The following is a 23,431-nucleotide window of genomic DNA, read 5'->3' on the forward strand; positions in this document are numbered from 1 at the left end:
TGTGTATTCTCTGACCCAGTCTCCTTTTGTCATCCTTGCTTCAGTCTTTAAACCTGTTTTCTGCATCCTGGGATTTGCAAAGGCCGTATTTCTTGTGTGTACATCCTGCAAGTGATATGGTAAAATTTCTTTGGAACTTGCTGTTTTATTTCAGTGGAAATAGTATGCAGTAAGCATTAAATGTGTCTTTGCATTTTTCCTACTTGGGATTTCCATAAGAACAGAATCAACATTCTGCTGCAGTGGAATTGATTAGAGGTTAGGTCAACTTAGTTATTGATTATAGTTTCTACTGCAGGTTTGACATCTGGGTTTTTTCTTTTTTTTTTTCTTTTTCTTTTTTGAAACATTGGTTTGAAGTTGGTGGATGAAATTTCCCTAGATGATAAAGATGAAAATAAATTGTGTATGGAAATTTAATTTCATCTGGAGAAATAAAATTATGGGTTTTCACTGGTGTTCAAAAGAGATTTTATTAGCATAACAACGCATTTTTTTCTACATGCCCCTATAAGTACATTGGCCCCAGTCTGCCAGGAATATATGGGCAGCTGAGCTGGTGCTCTGTAGATACTTTACACAAGTAGTTCCTGCCCCAAAGTGTTCAGGTACTAGATATTCTCTAGCAGGCTGTGTTTTAGTGTTTTGTACCCAAGAAAGCACATGAACATGTGTTGTTTAGACAGCAGGAAGTCTAAACACCCTGTGTTTGCAGTTAATGATCATTAATGTTCCATCAACAAATTTCTATTTTTAGGTAGGGGAAGTGTCTGTTAAAAAAGAAGTGTGGAGGGGGAGGGAGGGAAAAAAAGCTGTAGGCAGGGCGCAGTATTGTGTTCCAGGATGTGTGGTGTTCTTGTACTGGCATCTTTAGCTCATTGGCAGTTATCCCAGGAATTTCAATGGGAGCTTCTTACAGAACTTTTTGTTGGTTTTTGGAGCCTTGTATGTGCTGGCTCCAAACTGCTCGTCTGCCATGCTGCTTCTGTAGCCTGGAAAGGTTGGGATGGGGGCTTTCTGCTGTTTGTGAGGCTGGAGGCCATCAAGTTAATTTATAGAGCTGGCTTGTGTGGAGGGAGCTATAGTCAATGCATGCCGTAATATCAAAAGGTTGCAGTTTGTTTGCTGGTGGCCTAATTTCCGTGCTGTCACTTGAAGGTTACTTGTTACATGATACGGTAATTTTGAGAACTTTGGGGAATTTAAGTTTGGTATTATTTTTTTACTGTGTTTACTTGTTTTGTTGTGGTTTTTGTTGTTGCTTTAACATAACTGCAATGTACTGATTCTGTGTTATCCTACAGCTCCTGCACCTTCTCCATGCTGAAACTTTTCTATTTCTTTTCTTGCTAGTTGTGGTGGATTGACTCTACCACAAGGGAGAGAACTGGAAGAGTAAAAGTGAGAAAACTTGTGGGTTGAGATGAAGACAGATAAAGTGAAGGAAGGAGCGGGGAAAAGCCCCAAGTGATGCAAAAGCAGCCATTTGCCACCTCCCACAAGCAGACTGGTACCCAACCAGTCTCAGAACAGTGGTTATTTTGGAAAGACCAAACACACAGCTTTTATTGCTGAACATGATGTCATCTGGAATGAATTATCCTGTTGGTCAGCTACTCTGCTCATGTTCCTCCCAGCCTGTTGTCCATCTGCATTCTGCTTGTGGCGGGATGGAGCACAGTGGGAAACAAGCAAACACTGTTCAATGACAGCTGAATTATCTGTGTGTTAACACTGTTTCAGTCACAAACACAAAACACAGTCCTACAGAGGTTTATGTTACTCTGCCCCAGCAAGGGGCAGAGTAGTGTAACCTGTTACACTAAAATCACATAATTACTGTTTTTCCTCAGCTGTTTTGGAGTTGTTACTGTTTGCACAGCTTATTTTATGTTTAAAGAATTACAGTTCATTCAGTCAGTTCAGTGGACTTAAAGGGGAAGCCTGTTCATCATTTAACTTGCATTTCTCATTTGTTTTTACTTGACAGCATTATTCCTGGTGTTCAGAAAATCTGGATTCGTACATGGGGATGTTCTCACAATAATTCAGATGGTGAATATATGGCTGGACAGCTGGCTGCATATGGATACACAATTACAGGTAACAGTATGAGTGAGCTCTGTAATTCAGTTTTTCTGGGGTGAATGTTCAGAGCTGTCAAACTCTCATCAAATATTTTCAGTCTTAATTATGCTTTTGAAAATCCCCTTCTGATCCTTTCTGATCTGAAGGTGAAGAGGTAAACTGCTTTCTGGGCATTAAGTAGAATGATTACAGGATGAGTGCTTTCAGAATGATTGGATTTTCTTGACAGGGCAGACATCAGGTGTAATTTAGTGCCTTTTTTTGACATTTTACTTGCTAAACTGAATTGAAAAGTTTTCATAAGAGTGGACGGGAAATATATTAATTGTTGTTTTTTAATTGTAATTGGTGGAACCCACAGGGAAGTGGGAGACCGGCAGTGTTTTCACTTGGTGATATGTGTGTTTGCATTGGAGCAGATGTGGTCTACTCCAGGTAAATGATCTTTTGTTTCAGGAGGGATGATCAGTATGATGGAGGTTGGAAATTATGAGGTACAATCCTGTATCATCCCAAGAGCTGAGAATGCTATTTCTCCTTCCCTTCCAAGTACTTTAAAGTCTCCCCATCATCTTGTTCTGCCTCCCCAAGCCTAAAAATGCCCTCAGACTTGTGGTTATGCTGACCACATTTCATCTCCTTAATGCAAAATAGGCCGACAAGTTGAAAAGTTGGTTTAATACCATGTTGCAATACAGAAGTATTATCTGAACACTTTTGTATAGCTTTTGACTAGTCAAAATAGAAACTTAAGTTTTATTAATTAATTCAAGTTCAGGTGTGTCTTGCACCTAAACTTGTATACTGAAAGACTATGAAGTTGTCTGCCCTGATATTTTTCTGATTTCACAGAATGGCCGTTTCTTTTCTGAACGTGTCATGATACCATTAAAGAGTTGCATCTCATTTTCCTTTATTTCTGTTGATCTTTCTTACATAGACATAAGACACTAAATTATTCAAGTGCTGAACTACTTTAGGGAACCATGTTGATTATTAAATTAGTAGGTATGTAGTAGGTATGCTCTTTCCACAGACAAGTGGAGTGCTGATCCAAAACCTCTTATTTGCAGCAGCTGTTTGTATAAGATGGCAAATATGTTTTTGTTATGGCTTTCTTAAATTTAATTCATCTTTACCTTCATTGTTCTAATGCATATTATTCCAAAAACTGCTTTTGGCTTGTCAAGATGGAGATGGCTGTTCTGTGAGAGAGATGTAGGGAAGACGGGAGTGCAGTGAAGGAAGGAACTATGTTAAATTTTTGATACCTTATCTTTTTAGAAAATTAACTGTTTATAAGATTAGAATAGAAATATGTCTACTTCTAGAATCTGAAACTGAGAACTAAAAGCCTAATAAAAGTTGCAGTTGCTGGGAGAGGAGTCTGAGAGTAATTTTGGTATTTGTACATGAAATTGACTGCTAGTTTCTAGTCATTATCAAATCTAAATCTTGATTTAGTTTATGTTAATGTATGTACATATATTAAATGGAACAAATAGAAAAGCCTGAATGCTAAGTGATAGGCACAAATTATGCAGTGTAGTTTCTTCTTTTTAAATTAAGTAGTTCTTGTCAGTCTATGCTTAAAAAGGCATGTTCGGCTTTTTTAATATTTAGTCATCTGGGAAGTTCAGATAGGATGTCAAATAGGGATTTAATCTTTTTGTCCTATACATTGAAGCAGCTACTCATAATAGTACCTGTTGCTTAAATGATCCAAATGTCAAACATTTCTTGAAATTAAACTTAATATTGTTTATGGTAGGCAAAAAATAAGAAGAAAATATTTTGTAAGAGCTATTTTGTAAATCAATCTTTGTGTTGCTAGAATTCGTTAGTTTTTTGGTAGCATAAAACTGCTACAATCTTGGGGAAAAGATAGAAATACTAAGTTGAAAGATTGTCTGTTGTCACAGTGTCTTGGACAGCTATTACTTAAAAGTGTTTGGATTAACCTATTTCCTACATGTTCCTAAGCTTTTGAGACAACACTTCCTGAAAAGATGCTGGAATAAAGTTCTGGCTTTAGAAAATGTGAGCTTTACTTACAGTTTTTGTTCCATTATGAAGGACTCGAGCACTGTTTCTAGTGTCTTCTGTCTAATTGCAAGATTGGAAAAAAACATAGAAGGAAGAAAAGCAGCATCAGACAGATTCCTGTTGCTAACTGGAACTTGTAACAATGCAACCTGCCTTGCAAGTTGACCTATCTGAAACTGAACATTAATATAATGTCCTCCTTGCTTTTCACATGTTTCAAAAATGTTCTTTCTGTACAAGCACCCTTTGTTGCTTCCAGGAGCATCTATAGCCAAAGATAAAAACTGAGTGCTGTACTTCTCACAGCAAAGATTGCCTGTGACTGGGGAGAGACCAGAGTGTGAATCAGCAATATACAGATACTGCAATAACAGCAGTGGTGATTTAAAGTCAGGGACTGCATCAGCTTAAAAATAGGCAAAGGAAAACCAGCAGAAGAGCTGAACCTATTTTTATATCTGTTTTTACAGTGTGAAGGTGGGCAGCATTCTGAACAAATTGCATACCATCCAGTGGGAACACAAAGCTCCTTTATAAGCCTGAACCACACAGAAATGTGTGGACCAGCTGCTATCAGTGTAGGGCTGTACCATGGGTAATTGTTCATATTCTGAAAATGGTGTAGCTGATGGTGGCTTTACTGGTTCTAAAACTGGTTTTGGTTTCTTGGCAGCATGACTTGCTGTGTAGTTTAGACATGCCTGCAGACCTGCTGGAGTGCTCCCTGTGAGATACACCCTGGAGGAAGAAACTCTCATGGTACAGACTGTAATGCCTGCTGTGAAAAACAGGAAGTGGGCGAGCTGGGAGCTTTCAAATATTGTGAGCAAGATTTTTGTTTAGAAGGGACTTAAGTATGTTTGCCATGTAGCTCGCTTTCTCTCTGAAAAATGGAACTGCACATGTATAGTCAGACACAGAATGCTTTCACTTCTCAAGTGGGTAGCTCTATTCACATGTGTTGACATCTGTAAGTTTCTAGTTTTGTGTAATTAATGGGTCTTGGCCCAGCTTTGAATGCATTTTGGTGGATCAAGACATTAAGTATGCTTATTATTTAGTACAGATTGTTTCTGGCTCAGGTCAGTTCAGGTCCAAAGCATGCCCTCCTCAGCCATTGTAAAACATGCTGGGGTAGGAAAGGCATTGCTAATAATTCAGAAATATCAGAAAAAATGAACACCAACTTTTTCTTTGATGAAGATGAAGCAAAAACTTATTAAACATTCAGTGAGGCTAAAGCAGTCACAGTTTATGTGCACTACACTTTTGTGAATTTTAGAAATGAATGCTAGCACAGAACATACTCCTCCTCTAGCATGGGATTCTACAAACAAGAATAGTTTCTGCTATGTCAGTGGTCTTGGCTTTGATGTAGCACTTAGAAACTGGGTTATGTTATAGACCTTTAGCTTTACTTGTGCAGTTTTAGACTAATCTGAAATTAGTTCAGCCATCCTATTCACTGTCTCAGAGATTTCTTCTGTAAGTGTGTTGGATGGAAAGTTGCTGTGTAGAGTTCACTCCATTTAGTTGGCAGGACTTGTACCAGTGAGACTTGCCAATTCTTACTGAATCTTACTGTGTTTATAGTCCAGGTTATGTCTTACAACTTTGTAACTCCCTGTGCAGAGAATTTATGTATTTCTCTAAAGCAAATATCAAATAATATTTTGAAATCCTGTTAAAGCAATTATCTGGAGTTTTTTACCTCTCCTATTTGATAATTTTCTAAACACTTGTCAGTTTTGCTTACCAGTGGATGTAACTGAGGTATGATTAAGACTCTCCATCTGCTTAAACAGCACATTTGCATAGAGGAAAGAAGGAAGAAGACAAGGAAGCAAGAATGATCTCCTTAAGACCTCATATTGAAAAGAAGACTGATGTAAAAGGAAAGAGTCTGCTGTTGAAAAGCAGATGAGGTGCTGCAATCTAAAATGGACTTCAGCGTTCAAATGCATTGTCTCATGTTCATTGTGTTGCGTAAGCCATGCTTGTGTAGACTTTGGCCATCCCCACACAGGTGCAGCAAAGCATGCTGCAGCATGAATTTTATTCATCCAAGTGCAAAATAAAGAAAATTACTAAGACTGTACAGGTATTGATTCCTGGGTTGTGAATCACTTCAGTATCTGGTCCTTTGTTTCAAGTGTTGTCTTAAAAGTACTTTTGTACTACACAATAAATTTTTAATACTAGATTTTGATTTATTTTATTGTTTTAAAGTAGAGATCTCTTTAATATATTACTGTATTTTTAAAATAAGCTCTCTGCAGCCTGCATAGTGGTTGATGAAGTATTTTGACTAAGATCTCTGCTGGTTTCCAGTGCATGCTTTTAGTTGCTCAGAATCAGCAGTTGGTCTTTCCATTTTTTGCTCTCCACCCTGCTGATAATGCTCATCTGCTCCTTCATAAGTATCATGTAAAATGGTAGTGACTACAGTGTAATTTTTGGGGCCATCCTCATTGTGAGGTATATTTAGTATTCTTATTAAGCTAAAAGACAAATCTTTATTAGCTGCTCATGAAGTGCCTTATTAGTCAGAGAATTCAAGGTTAGTCCTTTTTTTTGGATTTATACTTTTCAAATGGTTATGAGTGCAGTTCCAATTTAGAAAAATAAGATAATTTACAATCCTTTCTTGAGGGACAGGGTATGTATGGTGTTTGCTTAAATACACAAAATACCCCACACTACTTTTCTGTTGATGAGAAGTGTTTCTGTTTTCTCTATAACACGTCAGTCATGAAACTGTCTCTGAAGCAGCTGAGCAATGGAGAGAAGTGAACAGAGGTTTAAATTCTGGTGTTTTGGACCCTCACTGAGGAATTTTCCTATTGTCTATAGCTTGTAGAGTCACAGCCCTGTATGATTTTTGCATTGCTTGATAACCGTATCAGCATACCTGTTCTGCTAGATTTCTCTTTCAGATTCAAACTGAGTCCTGTTTCTAGATGTAAAAGCTTTTGGATGTTGATACTGAGCGAGGCAGTAAAGTACCTTATTTCTATGCCTGATGTTGTGAGATAATTGCCTTACGGTTCCAGTGATGTATATTCCTGCTGTTAGAAGATTGGAGTTACTGCTTGTCGTAAGTTTGTTTTGTGTGCTGGTTCTTGGTGCTCTTGATAAGTGTGTTCTGACATGCAGTTAGTATGGGAATACTTGGTATGTGGGTGTGAAGGTTTTCTTCTTTTAAAAAACTGAAACTTTTATGGTTAGATGGTTAGAAGGATGAGGAGAGGGGGTGAAATGAGACATAGTGGGGAAGAAAACAGGTGAGACTCATGGGATGTAGCAGATGGAGTTTTACAGCTGTAGACAATCAAGATTTTACCATTCTTTGGAAGGAATAGATATTCCCAGAGCATTCAGAGTGTCCTATGAGCCAGTGAGGGGGATGAGTCTGGTTATTGTTGGGATAGTTTCTTGCAGTGTAGCGTTCATACAGTATCATGCTGTGACTCATCTACAGCACTGCATGTTCCCTAAGTCTCTGTAAACTAACGTATAATTGTGGTTTTGGCAACTGTGTATTACTGCTCCAGTGTTCCCTGTAAAACTTCCTAACTCGTGTGTGGCTAGACTTCTGTTACTTATCACTTCTGACTTGTAGCACAGTGCAAGATATATGACCTCTTTGCGGTGAGTTTTTCCTACCTCGGCTTCCTCAGGATCAACTTCTTATTCCTGTTGGGCAACTTTCTGTTAAGTGGGGAGTCCAGCTTTGAGGATGTTGTCTCTGTTACAGGATAGAACTCTTGAGTTCTCAAACTGGGTGATGTGTCCCCTGTTTATGGGGCAACTAAGTAAGAACTAGAGTCTGTTTTCTGCTCATAATGGCATCACTGCCATGATGCTTGATGTGACAAGTGTGTACTGTCTTTATCCTCTTTAAAATTGTCTATTCATCTGTGAGTGGTTTATTTGGGTTTGTTTTTTTTTTCTTTCAGTGTTTTTATTTCACAATCATAGGGCAGGCAACTGAAAGTTGGGAGCACACTGAGGAACCTAATAAATCTGATGTGCATACTCTCTTCAGAGACACTTGTTGAGAGCTCAGAGAGGCAAATTTAAGCATGTGTGACATGGTTAGGGTTAATGCTAGTGACAAAGCATTAGCTGCCTGCTCTGGTGTTTGTGCAATGGAGTTTAGTTCTGGCAATGCTGAATTTCATGCAATCCAGAAGAATGAATTTGAGAAGGATTGAACTATGAAAGGTAAATTTCAACTCCTGGTAGCATCCGTCCTCCGATGTGGAATATGTCTCTTTTGTAGATAGTTAAGCAATTAGCAAATGAAGTATAAATAGCAGTGATGAAGTGAGTTCAGCATAAACACCCAGATGATGAGGAGTTCTACAGAGACATTAGTTTCACATGTCTCACAGTTCTTCATGCTTAAGGAAAATTTATAGCAGATTTATAAAAGCTAATGGGAGGACAGACCATTTTTCTATAACCTGAAGAGATTTCTCTGAATATGTACTCTCAGAGGTAGGAGCAGGATTATATTTTCATCAGGAGCATTTGAAAAGGACGTGCTTGTTACCCTGGAGGACTGGGAAATAGTGGTGGTGGGTTAATGTTCACTGCAGGCTCCTGCTTCAGTTTGACTACAGTTCATTTGATAGAGAGGATGAAGTTAGCTGCCAGTGAGGACAGATTTCTCAGAACTTGCCACGGTTGCAGCTTTGCATCAAGATGATTTTAATATATTTTGGCAATGCTTTTTTGTCAGTTGAAATGTGGATGCTTCTGTATGTGAATTGCTGTAAGTTAATCTGGGGAGCAAGGAAAGCCTGGCTGAGTTGCTTTCTAGCTTGTTGCTTATAAGTATTTTGAATGTAGCACAACTCAAACTGTTCTGTGTCTCCAAATACAGAACGTTCATTTGTGTTCTTTCTCTCTTAGGACTGAGGGCATACTAAGAGAAAAGACTGCAGTGTGATTGTGGAGACACAGAAATGCACAGAAATTATAGCTGGAGACAATAGAAATGTAGTAGAACAGATAATAACTCAAATTGGTTTTGGTGCTTTTCCTCATTGATCGGAGCAAATAAAGACGGGGGAAAAAAAAGAGAGAAAAGGGCTATCAGACTAGGTGTCATTTTTTTTCCTTCTTCATGGCCAGCTTTGGTTATGTTCATGTAAGCCTGGTAGGTGATTCTCTCAGGTGTTAAAACAGGTCCTGGAGATGAGTGAACAATTAGTGAAACATACAGCAATTTTTTATCTCTCGATTCCCATCCCATCCCTGGAGTGTGTCTACTGCTGTCTTAGCTCATCTGTGCTTTTGATTTATGCCTTTTTTTAAAAATAAATGATACAGCTCTGTGTATCTCCAGGCCCGCTTGGCCGTATGAGCGAGTTTGGACACTACCCTTCTGGTTTCTATCTAAAAGAGTGTTTAGACAGTGGGCACGCACACACACACCGCTGGGATAAGGTAACGGTGTGAAGCAGTCGGGGCTTTTTTCAGCGGGAGAAGGCTGGGAAGGTTGGGCGCGCTGTGCCGTGGGCTGGGCGGGAGCCCGGGAGCGGTGCCGGCGGCAGCCGAGAGGGGGCAGCAGCAGCAAAGGAGTGCCGCTGCCGCCGGGCGGGCGGGCCGGGACTCTGCCCGCGCCGCTGGGCTGGGAGCGGGATGGATGGAGGAGCCTGGAGCCTCAGGCACGCTCTTGGAATAAACCTGCTTTGATTTCAGTTACTTGCCGCCGTTCTGATCTTATGCCGGTTTAGTTGGCAACTTTGCTGTTGATTATGAGGGTCTGTTTTGCATTTCTGTTTTGTCTGAGAGTTACCACCTTTTAGCTTCAGTTGTCTTTCGTGTTGGACTCAGTTTCCTGTCCAGAGAGTGCGTTAAGGAGATGAGATTCGTGAGGTGTAATTGCCTGAATGGCACCTTTTTGAAGAACTATTCAGCCTGGAAGCACTTTCTGCTTTATGTTTGCTGATCTGGGTAGGCTGGGTTACATTTATCTTTGAAACATAATTTGAGGAATTTGCTGATAACTGTCAACATACTGTTTTCCTAGAGGAATAATTTAAAAAATTGTTTAATTTTAATAATCTTATGTACTCTGTCTTACCGTGTGTATTTCTCCGAGACACTAAAAACTGTAAGGATTACTGAACAAACACTACTTGTTAAAATGCATTACTACAGCATAAAAAAACCCTGTAAATGTAAAGGCAGATGATTTTTAGATTGGTCATCAGTATTTAATTGTTTGCATGCCTAAGAGCTTGTTAGGGCTAGCATTTGGTAACTGTTGTCACTACTCTGGTGCTATCCTAAGTTTCCAAAGCTAACTTTTTCATTTGTTCAGGCAAATTCTAAACAGTTTGCAAGATGTGATTTAATGTGTTTTTTGGAGGGAAAATGCTACCTGCTGTGAATTAACATCCTAAGTTGACTTGTGGGTAAGACCTAGCTGTGTACTTGGCTTGTGTATTTTGTGTCCTTAATTTAAGGTTTCTGGAAGTACTTATTTTTTAAAAAATTCATTCATGTTGACTGCATATCATTTTCTTGAGCTTATCTTCAGGAACCTCTGAGTTGTTTAATTTTCTTGCTTTTGCCATCTAAATATTTTATATTTTAAATTATTTTTTTAAAATCTTTTATTCTGAATGATGTTTGCAATAGTGGAGACAAACAAGTTGCCAAAGGACAGTGGAAGGACAGTTGGTCCCTGGTACCTCTGGGAGCAGTAGGACTGTCCCTGAGGAGGTCCTTAAGTTTGCAGGGAAGGAGCTCTGTGATAGTGAAACGATGTCTGAAGCAAAGCTGGAGTAGACTTCCATGTGACCTGTATCTTCCTCGTGGTGTTCATGGAATAACCATTCAGTCCTGCTCTTTTCTGGCATTGCTGTACTCCAAAGCCTAATTTGAAATCAAGTGAGTTATGCACAGGCTCATACTGTTTCACAGAAATGGTGTAATTCTTTGGTCTCAGCAATACTGGATAGGTAGCGAGCCTTCTCACCTTGAGAGGAGTCGTAAGGCTGCTCTGCATCTCAGGATATGCAGAGAAATTACTTCATTGCACCATAAAACTGTGCATTAGAATTTTCTATATTGCCAGAACATATTTCTGCTGTTCACAGGAAACTTTAGCCTTGTCCTGTCCAGTTTTTGTGATTTTTATGCTGTTTTCAACCACTTGGGGAAAGTGGGGTAGCTGTTGTGGCCAAACTGCACCCATGGGGACCTTAAGCTAATTGAGCTGGTGCAGGGCAGGGCATAATGGGCCTACAGAAATGCACATCTATCAGTCTTGGATTCACTGCTGTGAATCCTGTAGCTTTTGTGTGGTACTAGTTGGAGTTAGCAGATTAAGTGTTGGGGCTGAGGAACAGGCTGTTTAAGCAGAAGACATTAGCTTTTGTCTCATCTCAAATCCCTGGCTTTGGAATTTGCTTACAGAAAGAAGCTAAGCAGGAACTTTGTCGTGGATAACTATAAATAGCCTTTGAGTTAATTGTGCCAAAACTGAATTGCTGTTGATTGGTACAAGACACTGGTGTATAGAGAAATGATTTTTTTTGGCTTGCGATTTAATAGAAGACAGAACACTTAAACTGCAGATTTTATTAGGCATTTTGGACCCTCAGCTTTTGTTGGCTGGGTTTTAAGGGTAAAAGTGTACTTGTTTGTAATTGATTCCCTAACTGGTAGTTGACTTTTGAGATTCTGTTGTTTGTTCATGGGTCGCCACTTTTCTGCTTGTCTTTATCATGCTTTGAAAAATTCACTTCCCATTGGAAATGTTAATTTTCCTTTGTGAATGTAAACATAGATACCATAGATGATGGTAAATTTGAGCATCCAGTAGTTGCTTAACCAGAAGCTTGAGCCTCATAATTGGTAATGATGGAAGGAGAATATTAAGTGAATATGGTTTGGAAGTCTTACTAGAAAACAAAAAATTTAGCAAGTTCAGTTGTAAGGCAGTCACCTTTATTACTGCTGATGGTTCCAGATATTCTTTATAACACTAGGGTAGAATAAGAAAAACACTACCAGAATTTTCTGTAACAGGAAAAAAATCTGATTGCTAAGGGTTTTTTTTAACCTTGATTTTTATAAAACCCCTGACTCTAGGAAACTAATGAGAGGAAGGAAATTTTCTTCACAAACTCTTTTGCCGTGATACTTGTGTCTTTTTGTTAAAAATGGCTTGTTGGAAAACTTAGATGTTCAGAATTGTCTTAGTTTGTTCATGATTTTCCAAATAAAAACACAGCAGATCAAGAAAAACAATGTCTTTTCCTGTAGGTCACTGCCAGTTCTTTTACAGGTGCAGCTTTTCAGTGTTGTCAGTGGTTCCTCTCCTTACTGAGGCAGAATTACATTTAAATGGAGGGGGCTGTGAACTTTGCCTCTGCTCTTGGTGGCTTGAGGAGGAATTGACATAGTTTTTATCAGCACCTCAGTCTGATGATGCTGCTCACCTGCTGCAGGCAGCCCAGCTGCCAGGTGCAGGAAGAGGGGTTTAGTTCTGGGATGTAAACTGATGCAGAGGAGAACTGGGAGAGGAATTTTAAGTAGAGCTGTTTTCCCTCATCACCTGCAGGGTGTAAGTTTGTGTTCATGGCTGACAGAGCCTCCTCTTAGACTGCTACATTCTGTTGAAGATCATAGGCCAAAAGGCACCTGGCATGGTGAACTCTGCTTCCCAGGGCTGGGCCATTCAGCAGCTTTTGTTTTAGCTGGGTGTTGTAAACCTGCAGTGATGGAGAATTCATAACTCCTTTTGGATGATTAACTGCCTTTCTGGTTGAAAAGTGTTTCTGAGTGTGTGACCTATACCTTTTAGCACATGTAAGCCTTTAGCTGCCTGTATGTTCTTTAGTGGGTATGGAGAACATCTGATTCTTCTGCACAGCAACCTTTCACATATTTGAATGCTATTATGCCTTCTCTCTATAGGCATCCTATGTTTAGGCTCAGTAGACCTAATTCCTAAAAGCTTCTGTCATAGGTCATCTTCTCTAGAGCGCTGACCTTTCTTGTTCCATTCCTCTGGACTCCGTTCCAGTTTATTTATTTGCATCAATCTTCAAGTACATTAGTATGTTTATCTAGCATGTACAATTTTGATAAATGTGGAGGAGGGAGGTTTTTTGTTGCCTTATCCAAAATACAGTTTATGAAACCTTCCAATTTAGGTCCCAGGACAGCTGAAAGCTTTATCACGCTTTGTTAGAGAATCACTCTATCATAATTTACTTAATGTTTTTTATATAAGATGAGAAATACTGAAATACACTTCCGTAGAAAAATACAGGAAATAGTTTTGGAATAAAGCTGTTGAAGATGGGGAAGTTGATGTCTTGGTGCTAGCTTGTCCACTATCCTAGTCAGAATGGCTTGCTTCTCTGCTTCTGTTTTTAATGTGTCTGGAATGAATACTGCTAATTTATAGAGAGTCACAGTGGTTTTTTTTTTTAGGAATTTGCTTTCACAGCTCATTTAGGGCCACCACTGCTATTCTTAGTAATACTAACTCTAAATTGCTAAGCAAAGGATTGTCATCACATTTTTGTAATTTGCTTTTATTTTTTTCCCCACTGTAGTTTCAAAAATACTCTTGTCACCTTTTGTTGTTTTTTTTTGGACCATTTTAGTGTAAAATCACTAGTTGCCTGGTTTGATCCAGTGCAAATCTTTGTAAGTGTCTATGTATATGCATTGAAACATTGAGAAAGAAAGAAGGCACAGAGCCTTACCTGGACTGAGTGGGCAAGAGATGGTTTACAAGAGATGGCTTGTCTTTCATTTAGCACTAAGGCTTCCTTGTGCTGAGTTAAATTATGTGCTTGTGAAACTAGAGCTTTAGACTTGGAATGCTTTGTTTTAGTGTTTTTGTGCTGTGATAGATTTCTGCAAGTATTTTGTGCAACTTGATCTGTAAAGAATCCATCTTGATGCCATTCGTTGGGGCCTTAAAAGATCCTCCCCCCACCCAGTACGTTAGAAACCCTGAATTTATTGGCGTATGTAACTTGAGATGTTTCAACAGTTTTAGTCATGACAAGCAGAGAAATCTTGGCCACTTAAAGTAAGTGAAGGTAACACATTGGAGAAACATTAGATCAGAGTTTGATGTCGGACTTTCAATAAGAACTGTGCAGGACTACATTACAGTAAGAGTTATACTAATGTTTACTTAGCTTTTCCAGATAATTTTTAAAAAGATTTAGCAGCAGTAATAAGCTATCAAAGATGTTTTTAACACCTTCTCCCTTTGTGAGGCCAGAGTTTGGTCAACGGGAAGAGAATTGCAGCAATTGGTAAAGATTTGGTTTGTAAAGCTTCAGCTTTAGGTTTGTTTATAGCAATTTTATGGGTCACTTTCGTGGATTCTTTGAATTTCTCTATATGAGTGAGGATTTTATAAACTTATACTTGAAAAAGTGTCAAACTCGGTGTCACGGTAACTGCCGTACTGTGAGTCACTGCTAGATGGCGCTGTGTGACCGCGCTGGCGCCGAAATCGGTGCTGGAACCTTTTCTTGAGAAACGTTTAAATTAACATTTAGGTTAAAAATGCCGTTTTGTTGAATTTTATTTTCAATTTAGTCATTTAATTGATCCCACTACAAATGATCTCCTGGCTCAGGGCCTTGCTTTGCATTGCTTGAAAGGACTCAAAAGTTCAGAGGAAACCCTAGCAAGCGAGGTAAAATTTTCATTCGTTTGCCACAGAAATTATTAATAATGCAGGAGCATTGCATACATTAGCCTTGTGTAAATATCCTAGAAGATTATTCAGAAAAAATGAGATCCACTGTCACTTCAAATATGGTCACAAAGGAAATGAAGCAGTGATTAGTATGAAAGTCTTTTGAGATTAGAGGGATTTGCATGATTTTTATTAATTGATCATCATCCATGTATGTTCATGCTAGTTTATGAACTCTTTATTTGTTTTATTTTCAGAATCTTAGCTGGGAAATTTAAAAATAATTTTAACTTTTTTTCTGTCCTAGAATTGGACTTTTGGTTTCAGAGTGTGCTATATAATTGTAAGCAAGTAGTTTTTCATTCATGGAAAAGATCATATCCAAATAAAGCTTTCTGGGTGTGGTACTGAGACGCTTGCAACGTGTTGCAGCCAGGGTTTTGTGTGTCCAATCAGGACGGTGTGAGGTTTTTTCATAATGATCAGCGTTAGCAAGAGGTTTTCACTATGCGGGAGGTACAATGTGCTAAGCAGTTTGTTTCCTTTACTGTCATGCTTAAAAACATTTTAGAAATTTTGGCAAGGCAGATATTTTCATGGGTCTCAGGTACGTACACCAGGAAAGTTTGCATCTCTTAAAGATATGGATTCTTCCAGCAAAAGAAGAAAGTTTGCTTCAGCTGCAGCTTGTTATATGTATCATTAAAAAAACCCCAACCAAACTCAAAAGGGTCTGTGAAGTGCAAAAGTGGCATTTATGTTACCAGACTGCATGTTTTCTGTGTGCATGTGTGAATTATTTTCCATTATTAAGTGTGTTTTACTTGGTTTTTTTGGGAAGGGGGGAACAGATAAAGTTGGTGAATGCTGTAGTTGTTTCTTACCGTAATGATTACATAGATTTATTTGTTAGAGTATATTTTTCATTTACATCCTAAGATCTTGCTGGTTGCTGTCTTGAATCACACCTCTACTGGTGTATCAGTGATTATTTGCATTGTGGTATACAACATTTCTAGTTTGACTCACCTTCCTGGCACTAATTGAAATCAGTTGATAAATTTGTACTTGATTTTCCAGGTGTGCTACCTAGCACATACTAAAGAGCAAATATGATATTTGGCATAACACTTAGGTTTAAAGAAAAAAAAAAAGAAGAAAAATATTAGCAGAACAACTTCTCTTATAGGAAGATTCTAAGGAAATATTGAGCAGCAAAAAAAAAAAAAAAAGTATTTTGCTTTTCTTTAGCAGCAAAAGCTTTATTAGAACAATTTTTTTCACTGTTTTTGGGGATAGCTCATTTGTATTGATGAAGTGGACTTAGGAATGCTGTATACCACAATGAAATGAAAAGTAGTTTCTAGCCATGTATAACTCAAGACATTGAAGTCAAGATGATCTGGGCTGGTTTGCAATATGAGGTTGGATGGCAAAAGTTAGATGCTTGTGTCTTTAAACCATGGAACACCAAAGATCTGTTTTCGTAGGTGAAAGTTTCCTCAGTTTAGAAAACAATGCATAACTCCAGGAAATATATCCATAGCTGCTGATCATGATGCAGTTCTTCTGAGGTAGTTCAGTCTAAAATGTGTAAGAATTAGTTTAACATAATTCTCTTTCTTATTTTGCAGGTTTTCACAGCCTTTGGTTTGAAGCAGTAAGGCAGCTTCTAGGATGAATTAATAACATGTAGTTGATTCAAGCTGAGATCTTTCCTCCTGTATCTTAGATAATTTGGTTCTGCAGGAAAGTGATTTCATAAGGAAAATAATGTTTTTGTCTGAACTGATTTATAGGTTCTTACTTTGCGAGAGCCACCTGTCGAAGGACTATTATTTATTTTTCTTTCTGGAGATCTGTCCTCTAATTGTCATTCAAGAAGGTAGTTGAAGGGGTCTACATTTTTCAAACTTACAACTGTGGACACACAAAAGAGGAAAAATAATGCAAATTGTAAACACTTTTCTAAGTTTTTATATATATATATTTATATATATATATATATATATATATATTTATATATAAAATTAAAAAAAAATTGAAAATCCCTCTGGACTAGGGTTGAGTTTGTTGTTTTTTTGAGACCCTGGACACAGAAATGCCTGCTAATCAGCCTCTCACCCCTGCAAAATCTTGTTTTAAGCTTTCATAGCTGTATTTTTCACATTTTCATTAATACAGTCTAGCTTTTTGTAAAAGCAGTTCCACTTCCCTTAACATGTACTTCAGGTACCAGGTACTAAATCAGGAATAACTTTGATGTGTGGAAAGTGTGGAACCAGTTAATATCTTGCTAACATCAAGGAGTGTGTGACTTGCGAAACAAACTGTGTGGTACTTGATACCGAGTTTTACCCAGTTACTTTAGACACATTCCAGTATTGAAAACACATGTGCCATCTATGTTGCAAACCATATCCTCAAGGAACAGATTCCTAAAATGAAGGATTTAAAGCCTGATGAATGAGGTGGATTTAGGATGGGTTTTAAATGGAACTACTCATATGGCTTTCTGTATGCTAAATCATGTATTTTTTAACCTCTACACAGTCTACTGATTTTTAGCATTGATTCTTGTAGCATTGTTTCGCAAATGTTTTAATAGTTACACCTTGAAAATATAGTAGGGCCTTTGAAAATGTCAGTCTGGAATAAACAATGAAAAGACTTCTTTGTCAAAAGCCCCCAAGCAAAAAACTGCTGAAATGAGACTTTCTGTCCTTGTTTAAATGTTTTAGCTGCTACATTAAAGTTATGATAAACAAAGGACTACCTTGGGAATGCTCAAATATCTATCAAAACAGGTGTTCAAAAATGGTTTTTACGATACATCCCATAGTTTAGGTTTCTATGTTAAGTCTGGTTAGCTAAGTGAAAATATACTTGCTTTCCTGAAGCACCCTCTGGAGGTAAGGAATTCAAGTTGGTTGGCGTTTTTGCATTCTTTGTATGGGGAGTTCTGGTCCTAACTTGGGCAAGACACTTAAGAGAGATGCATAGCTTGAAATAGTATGAACACCTAGTTATTAATATAGTAAGAACAAGTATTTTGCTTTAACCTTATCTTCTCTTAAATTGCATAAATCCTTTCAATGTTTAGTCAACCTTAAAGTTCTGCAGAGTTTTTGTATGTAGAGGTAAGCATGTGAAGTGTGTTAATAAGTTACCATGAAAGTAATGTGGTCAGGCTGACAATACAATTTCAAGTTCAGGTCAACTTTCAAATTTTGTTATTTCTTGTTAGTTGATATTTTATTATTTGGGGGGGCTCAAGGTTTTGTGTTTTTAGTTCAGAGCTTCCACAATGTACTTAGTTAGCCATTAATAAGTTGATAAAAATGATCCTTTTTCTGTTCCAGTTCTGCTTTGGCAAGTGTAATTGCTATGCCATTCTGATGTGCCTCATGTGATAATTTTACTTGTGGATTCATACATCAACCATTAAAGCAGAGAAGCAGGTAGACAGTTTCTTGACACATCCTATAAACAGCTGCAGATCTGTCTGTGCATCTGACAGTGGACAGTATCTGTTTATTGGATTGTTTTGCCAGCTGCTTTTAAAATGCTATTTTTGTCTGAAAAGAAACAGATTCAGTCTAGTTCTGTATATATATCCTGTGTTTATACACTCAGCAGTATTCTATAAGCTAAAAGAAGCAAAACAGAAGGTGGAGGAACCACTTGGTGCAATGACACCAGTCTAACATTCTGTGATGGAGCTGTGAACATGTTTGTCTGGTAAACCAATGCTGTGTTTTGTTGAATTCTATCCATGATGTCAAAATTCACACATGATTTCTTCTTTTGTGTCTGTGAAAAGAATAAGACTATTAAAGTTTTTCCCTAATATGATGTTTTAAATATTCTTAGTATGTGCTTGTATGTTAGGGGTTACATGATGTTTTTGTTTTGTAAATAAATAGTCACACTGAAATGTGCTGCTTTGTAATCAAAGTTCAATGCAACATTAGTAATTAACTATTATATATAGATTTTCTTGCTGTGTGGCAATGGATGTTTCTCACTAGGAACCAAAATTTTTTAAAATAAAAAGGTATGATAAGATTCTGCTAACTAGGAGAAAGAAGCAGGTCCAATATACTTTTATATCTTTTTTAGCTTTGCACTGGACAAACTAGCATTCTAAGTATCTGGGCTGGTTGGGTTAAAAGAAGTATAATAGATAATTCAACACATGAGAAAAACAAGATAATGTACCCAGGGAAGGAAAATGCTCCTTTAATTCTGCTTACACTTGCAAAGACCCATTTCTCCGAGTGCTGAAAACTTCACAGGCATCTAATGATGAACAACTGTTGTAGAAGAAGCTTAAGCTCCTGTTTATAATACTTGAATTTATAGATCTAAAGTGGCACCTGTTATCCAGGTGCCATCCAGTATCATTTGACCAGCACATGCAATTCAAACTTGAATCACTTCCACAGGGGAGTCTCATTAAATACAGTAAATTGTGTGGGATACAACATTATTTAAATTTGTCCTTGGCTACAATTTGTGTCACTTTCATCTTTTGCCAGTAAAGAGGAAGGAGGTGTAAGGGTGTATGGAATGGGTGATTTTCAAGAGAGAAGGGATTAGGCCACATTTTAATTCTCACCTCGTAGAGCATCAGTATGAGGCCAGAGAAACAAGTGGTTTCTGAAAGAGAGGGAGACTAGTTTTGGAATTGTCATAATCTTGATGCTCCCTGTGGAAGGTTTAGTACTTCTATGGAAATAGTAATTAAAGAGTCTGGTTTTTTTATCAGTAATAAAGAACTATTCTTAGCTGCTTTCAAATCTGAAGAAGAAAAATGACATATTTGTCTTCTGAGTTAGAAGACCGATATCACTCTTTTCTTGGAAGGTATTTAATGCAATTATCAGTTCTACTTGAGGAACAAACTTTGCTTTACACGTTCCATTTCAGGGTTTTTGGGTATCTCCCTATCCAGTTCATTTGCTGTGGTTGCCATAAAATTCTAAGTACTTTCATTTAGACTGGTGGTCATACCATAATCTCATTCAGCAGCAGAAGTGAGGTACAAGGAGCAAGTGGACTGTGAGTATTGTGTGGAGTTAGTGCTGCTCTATTGTTTATATGAAACATCGTGACTGAAGAACTTTGTGTTGTCAAATGTCAGCATATTTCTGGCCTTCAGTATAGTACATGTTGACTACAAACCAAAAATCTCACTCCAAAAGTGTAATGTAAAAACGTTAAGTTAGAAAAAATTGAACTCCGAACAGGTAGATATTTACCCTAAAACTGTGACTAATTTTTTTACCAGGCTGAGATTGCCTTGACTGTGTTTAGACTGTTCTCAGATGTATCACTTACAAAGTGACAAATATCTAATAGGGAATGAGCTTTGTTGATCTCCTTTTCATTTCCTTGATATCTAAAGTGAAATTATTTTTAAGAACTTTTTTGGTACCTGTCTTAGTATCTTAAATGGGTGCTGAAATCTTTTGTGGGCTGCCTTGAAAAATCTGTTGGAAGGTTGAAAAAGTAGAAATTGTTCAGAAAGGTGGTTTATGTGAGGGGCCATTCATATATTTTGAGGGAAGGTGCTCTAAGTCTTTCAGTTGCAGTGATGTTTCTGTATGGGAGCTATTCAGAGTAGATAGCCCATTCTGAACTTTTTAATATAGATTTTAATTAGAGTGCTGTTCCTACCACCTGCTGAAGTAGAGTTGGAATGTCTGCTGACCTGAAATGAATGCATGTGTTCAGTATTAATACTGCATGTCTGGATCCAGACAGCAATCTTTCATTTTGACATGCACATAGTCAAAGTAAATTAATGTTTAAAATCTGAATACTTGAAGTTCAGCCAGAGTGCATTCATAATTATCTTCAGGCAAGTTTAAATGGAAATGCGTGTGCTATTTTTATTCTTTATTTACAGTATGTACAGGTAAAATTTGTGAATACTATATAATTTATTTATGTTAACTTTTTTTTTTTCCTATTTGTGAAAGTATTTATTAAAAGATTTTAAAACTTTGGTGACAGCATTGAGGTTTGCATGCTTCAGTGTGCACTGTGTGGGTTTTTTTCATATATCTTGAAAAATTTATCTGATTTGTTTTCTAGTTGTGTATATATATGCAATTAGTCTTAGAAATTATTATTTTGTTTCAGAAAGTTCTAAATTGTTGTAGATTTCTTCTATCTCAAAAGAAACATTCTCCAGTGAACAGCCCTGTGGCCTTTCACAGATGTGATTGTGAGTGCAGCATCCCCTCCCTTAACATGTGTATTCTTAAACCTCCCAGAAGAAGGTAACTAAATGTTGCCATTCATTATATCCCCCCTGATCACACTACAGCAAAATTATTTTAACTTGTATATTTAAAAGAGAGCTGCAGCTCTGACAGCACAAACATTTTGACACTAAATTTTGTTTGACTGTAAGTCAAGTAAAGTTCAGGCAGTTAAGTACTTCTTAGCACAAAACTTTAAAATGGTGCAAAACTGAGGTTCCTGTGTGTGTCTACAGAAATGACAATTATTGGCAAGAAAGCTGATCAATGTACTGCTGCATCAATTGCTTTTTACAGTAAAATGACAGCAGGAAATCTTTCCAGTGGTTCTTTTCGTTTGTTAAAAATTAATAAATAATCCTGATGATTACTGGAGGTCAGGTTCAAAGATTTGAAGACTGAAAAGCCTATTTATACATTATCTGTTTTACTTCTGTTGAGACTATAATGAACATAGGTCCAAAGCTGTTATCTGCAGAGCAGTGTTCAGCTCTAAGTAGTTCAGAGAAACAGTGATTTAATATCTGAAACTTAAAAATAACATAAATTTGTGAAAATCAGTCAAACAAAGTAGACCATCCCATCCCCCCAAACCACTCCAATTTATTTTGAATTACTAACAAATTAAAAAAAAATGTTTGTGTTAGTGTTAGCTAACAAAAAAATGTTAGTGTTAGCTGCATCTGCACATGGATTGTATTTGAATCTGAAAGAGGTGTTATCCTATACCTATATTGCTGGTAAATGTCATCTCCATAGATTCACAGGAGAAATGTAAACACTGATAACTTGTAATAAGTGAGCTCTGAATGGGAAGTTTTGCTGCTGGCCAATGAAGAATCTTTCTTCTTCTTTTGAACTCATGATTGATGACTGCTAGCTGAAGAATGAGCAGACTTTTTGTACTTAGTTTTTCTTTAATTAGATAATTTTCTAGCTTGAATTCAAGTTTTACTGTCTAATTATGGAATCTCTTGAACGTGGAGATTTACTGGTTAGATTTTATGTTCCAGTCTTTTATGTATCTTATTTATAGTGTTCATGGGTTCACTCGATACCTTGCTTCCAGAAAGATTTATCTGTGGCGAGTCTTACAGCAGTTTTTCTTTTCGTAGTTGACTGTGTATCTGTTTTTAAGCAAAAAGAGGTATCTCACTTCTTCTTGTCTTAGTGGCCACTAAAAAGAAATAAATACTGTTTTGTGTTCTTGATTTTACAGCAGGAGATACAGGTGTGTGAATGCAGGGCCATGAGTTTTTGAGTAATGTTGGTTTCACTGTATTATGCTTTGAAATATTAAGTCTTTAGCTATGTAATTTTTTGATCTTAAGGTGAAAAGTAGCTGCATTTCTAATCTGATGACTCTCTTTTTTGTCAGGAATTTTTCTTAAAATCTTACAGGGTTTTTTTTCTGTGTTACTTGTGTGACTGAAAAAAGACAGCAAAACCCAGCCAGGCACTTGCATTATGCTATCTCATGTTCTTATATCTGTCTTCACGTCTTAACTCATACAATCTTTTTCTGTGGGATTCTGTTCTAACAAAATACTAGAATCAAACACTGAAAACATCAGTCAAGGAAAGAGAACACTGCAGATATCAAGATTAATAATACTCAAAGTTTTAACTATGTTATTTCAGTAATTAGGTAACTTAAGTCTTCACCTTAATATGATGTAAATCAGCAAAAATTACCTTTTCTAAACCACCTTTTGGCCTACTTCTTTGCTGGTATCCCAATCCTTGGTGTAAAACAAACATTGGATTTCAACAGAAATTCTTCTTCTGTGTTACCTACTTTACGAAGAGAGAGGCATATGAGATGTTATAAGGAATGCTTTATGACTCATATTCAATACAGCTGTTGAATTTATGCAAATTGAATTTATGCAGATTTTCCTTCTTGTTCCTCTTAAACATCAGATAGTGATCATTGCAAATATGTAACTAATAATGTCCGCCTACAAAGTAGTGTAATAATAACTCGGGGTTCTCTTCAGCAAATGTTACTGTGTCTTTTGCTATGGTCTGACAGGCATGACCTACATTTAAGAAAGCCCTCTGGGTCTGTCTGGTTCATTACTGTCTACTTGCAGATGCTTCTTCATAGATGGTTAGTTGAGATGCTCTTGCAGACCTCTAGGTTTTGTATTTTTTTGCAATGTTTTGCTGCAGTGGTTTTGCAAATTTATGTTCTCCAGTTGTTATAGCCTGGCTTGTTTAATAGAATTTATGGAACTTAGTTTTAAGCATCTTTCTGTCTTTCTAATAGCAATATTGAGAGCATTTTCATTTTTATGTCACTGAGCTTCAGGTTGTTCTGGGT

The 23,431-nt window shown here is 37.3% G+C and overlaps 1 protein-coding gene across 8 annotated transcripts in view; it reads left to right on the plus strand.

The window, feature by feature from the left end:
* Nucleotides 1–23,431, plus strand: part of CDKAL1 (CDKAL1 threonylcarbamoyladenosine tRNA methylthiotransferase) — a 375,203-nt gene that overhangs the window by 4,353 nt on the left and 347,419 nt on the right. For all 8 annotated transcript variants that reach the window (XM_085573579.1, XM_085573575.1, XM_085573576.1 and 5 more), the window contains one exon: nucleotides 1,991–2,103. In XM_085573579.1, the coding sequence (XP_085429705.1) occupies nucleotides 1,991–2,103 (113 nt within the window). The remainder of the gene's footprint in view (nucleotides 1–1,990; nucleotides 2,104–23,431) is intronic.

The sequence above is a fragment of the Lonchura striata genome, chromosome 2 (assembly GCF_050655825.1).
Source record: "Lonchura striata isolate lonStrDom1 chromosome 2, ASM5065582v1, whole genome shotgun sequence".
NCBI lineage: Eukaryota > Metazoa > Chordata > Aves > Passeriformes > Estrildidae > Lonchura > Lonchura striata.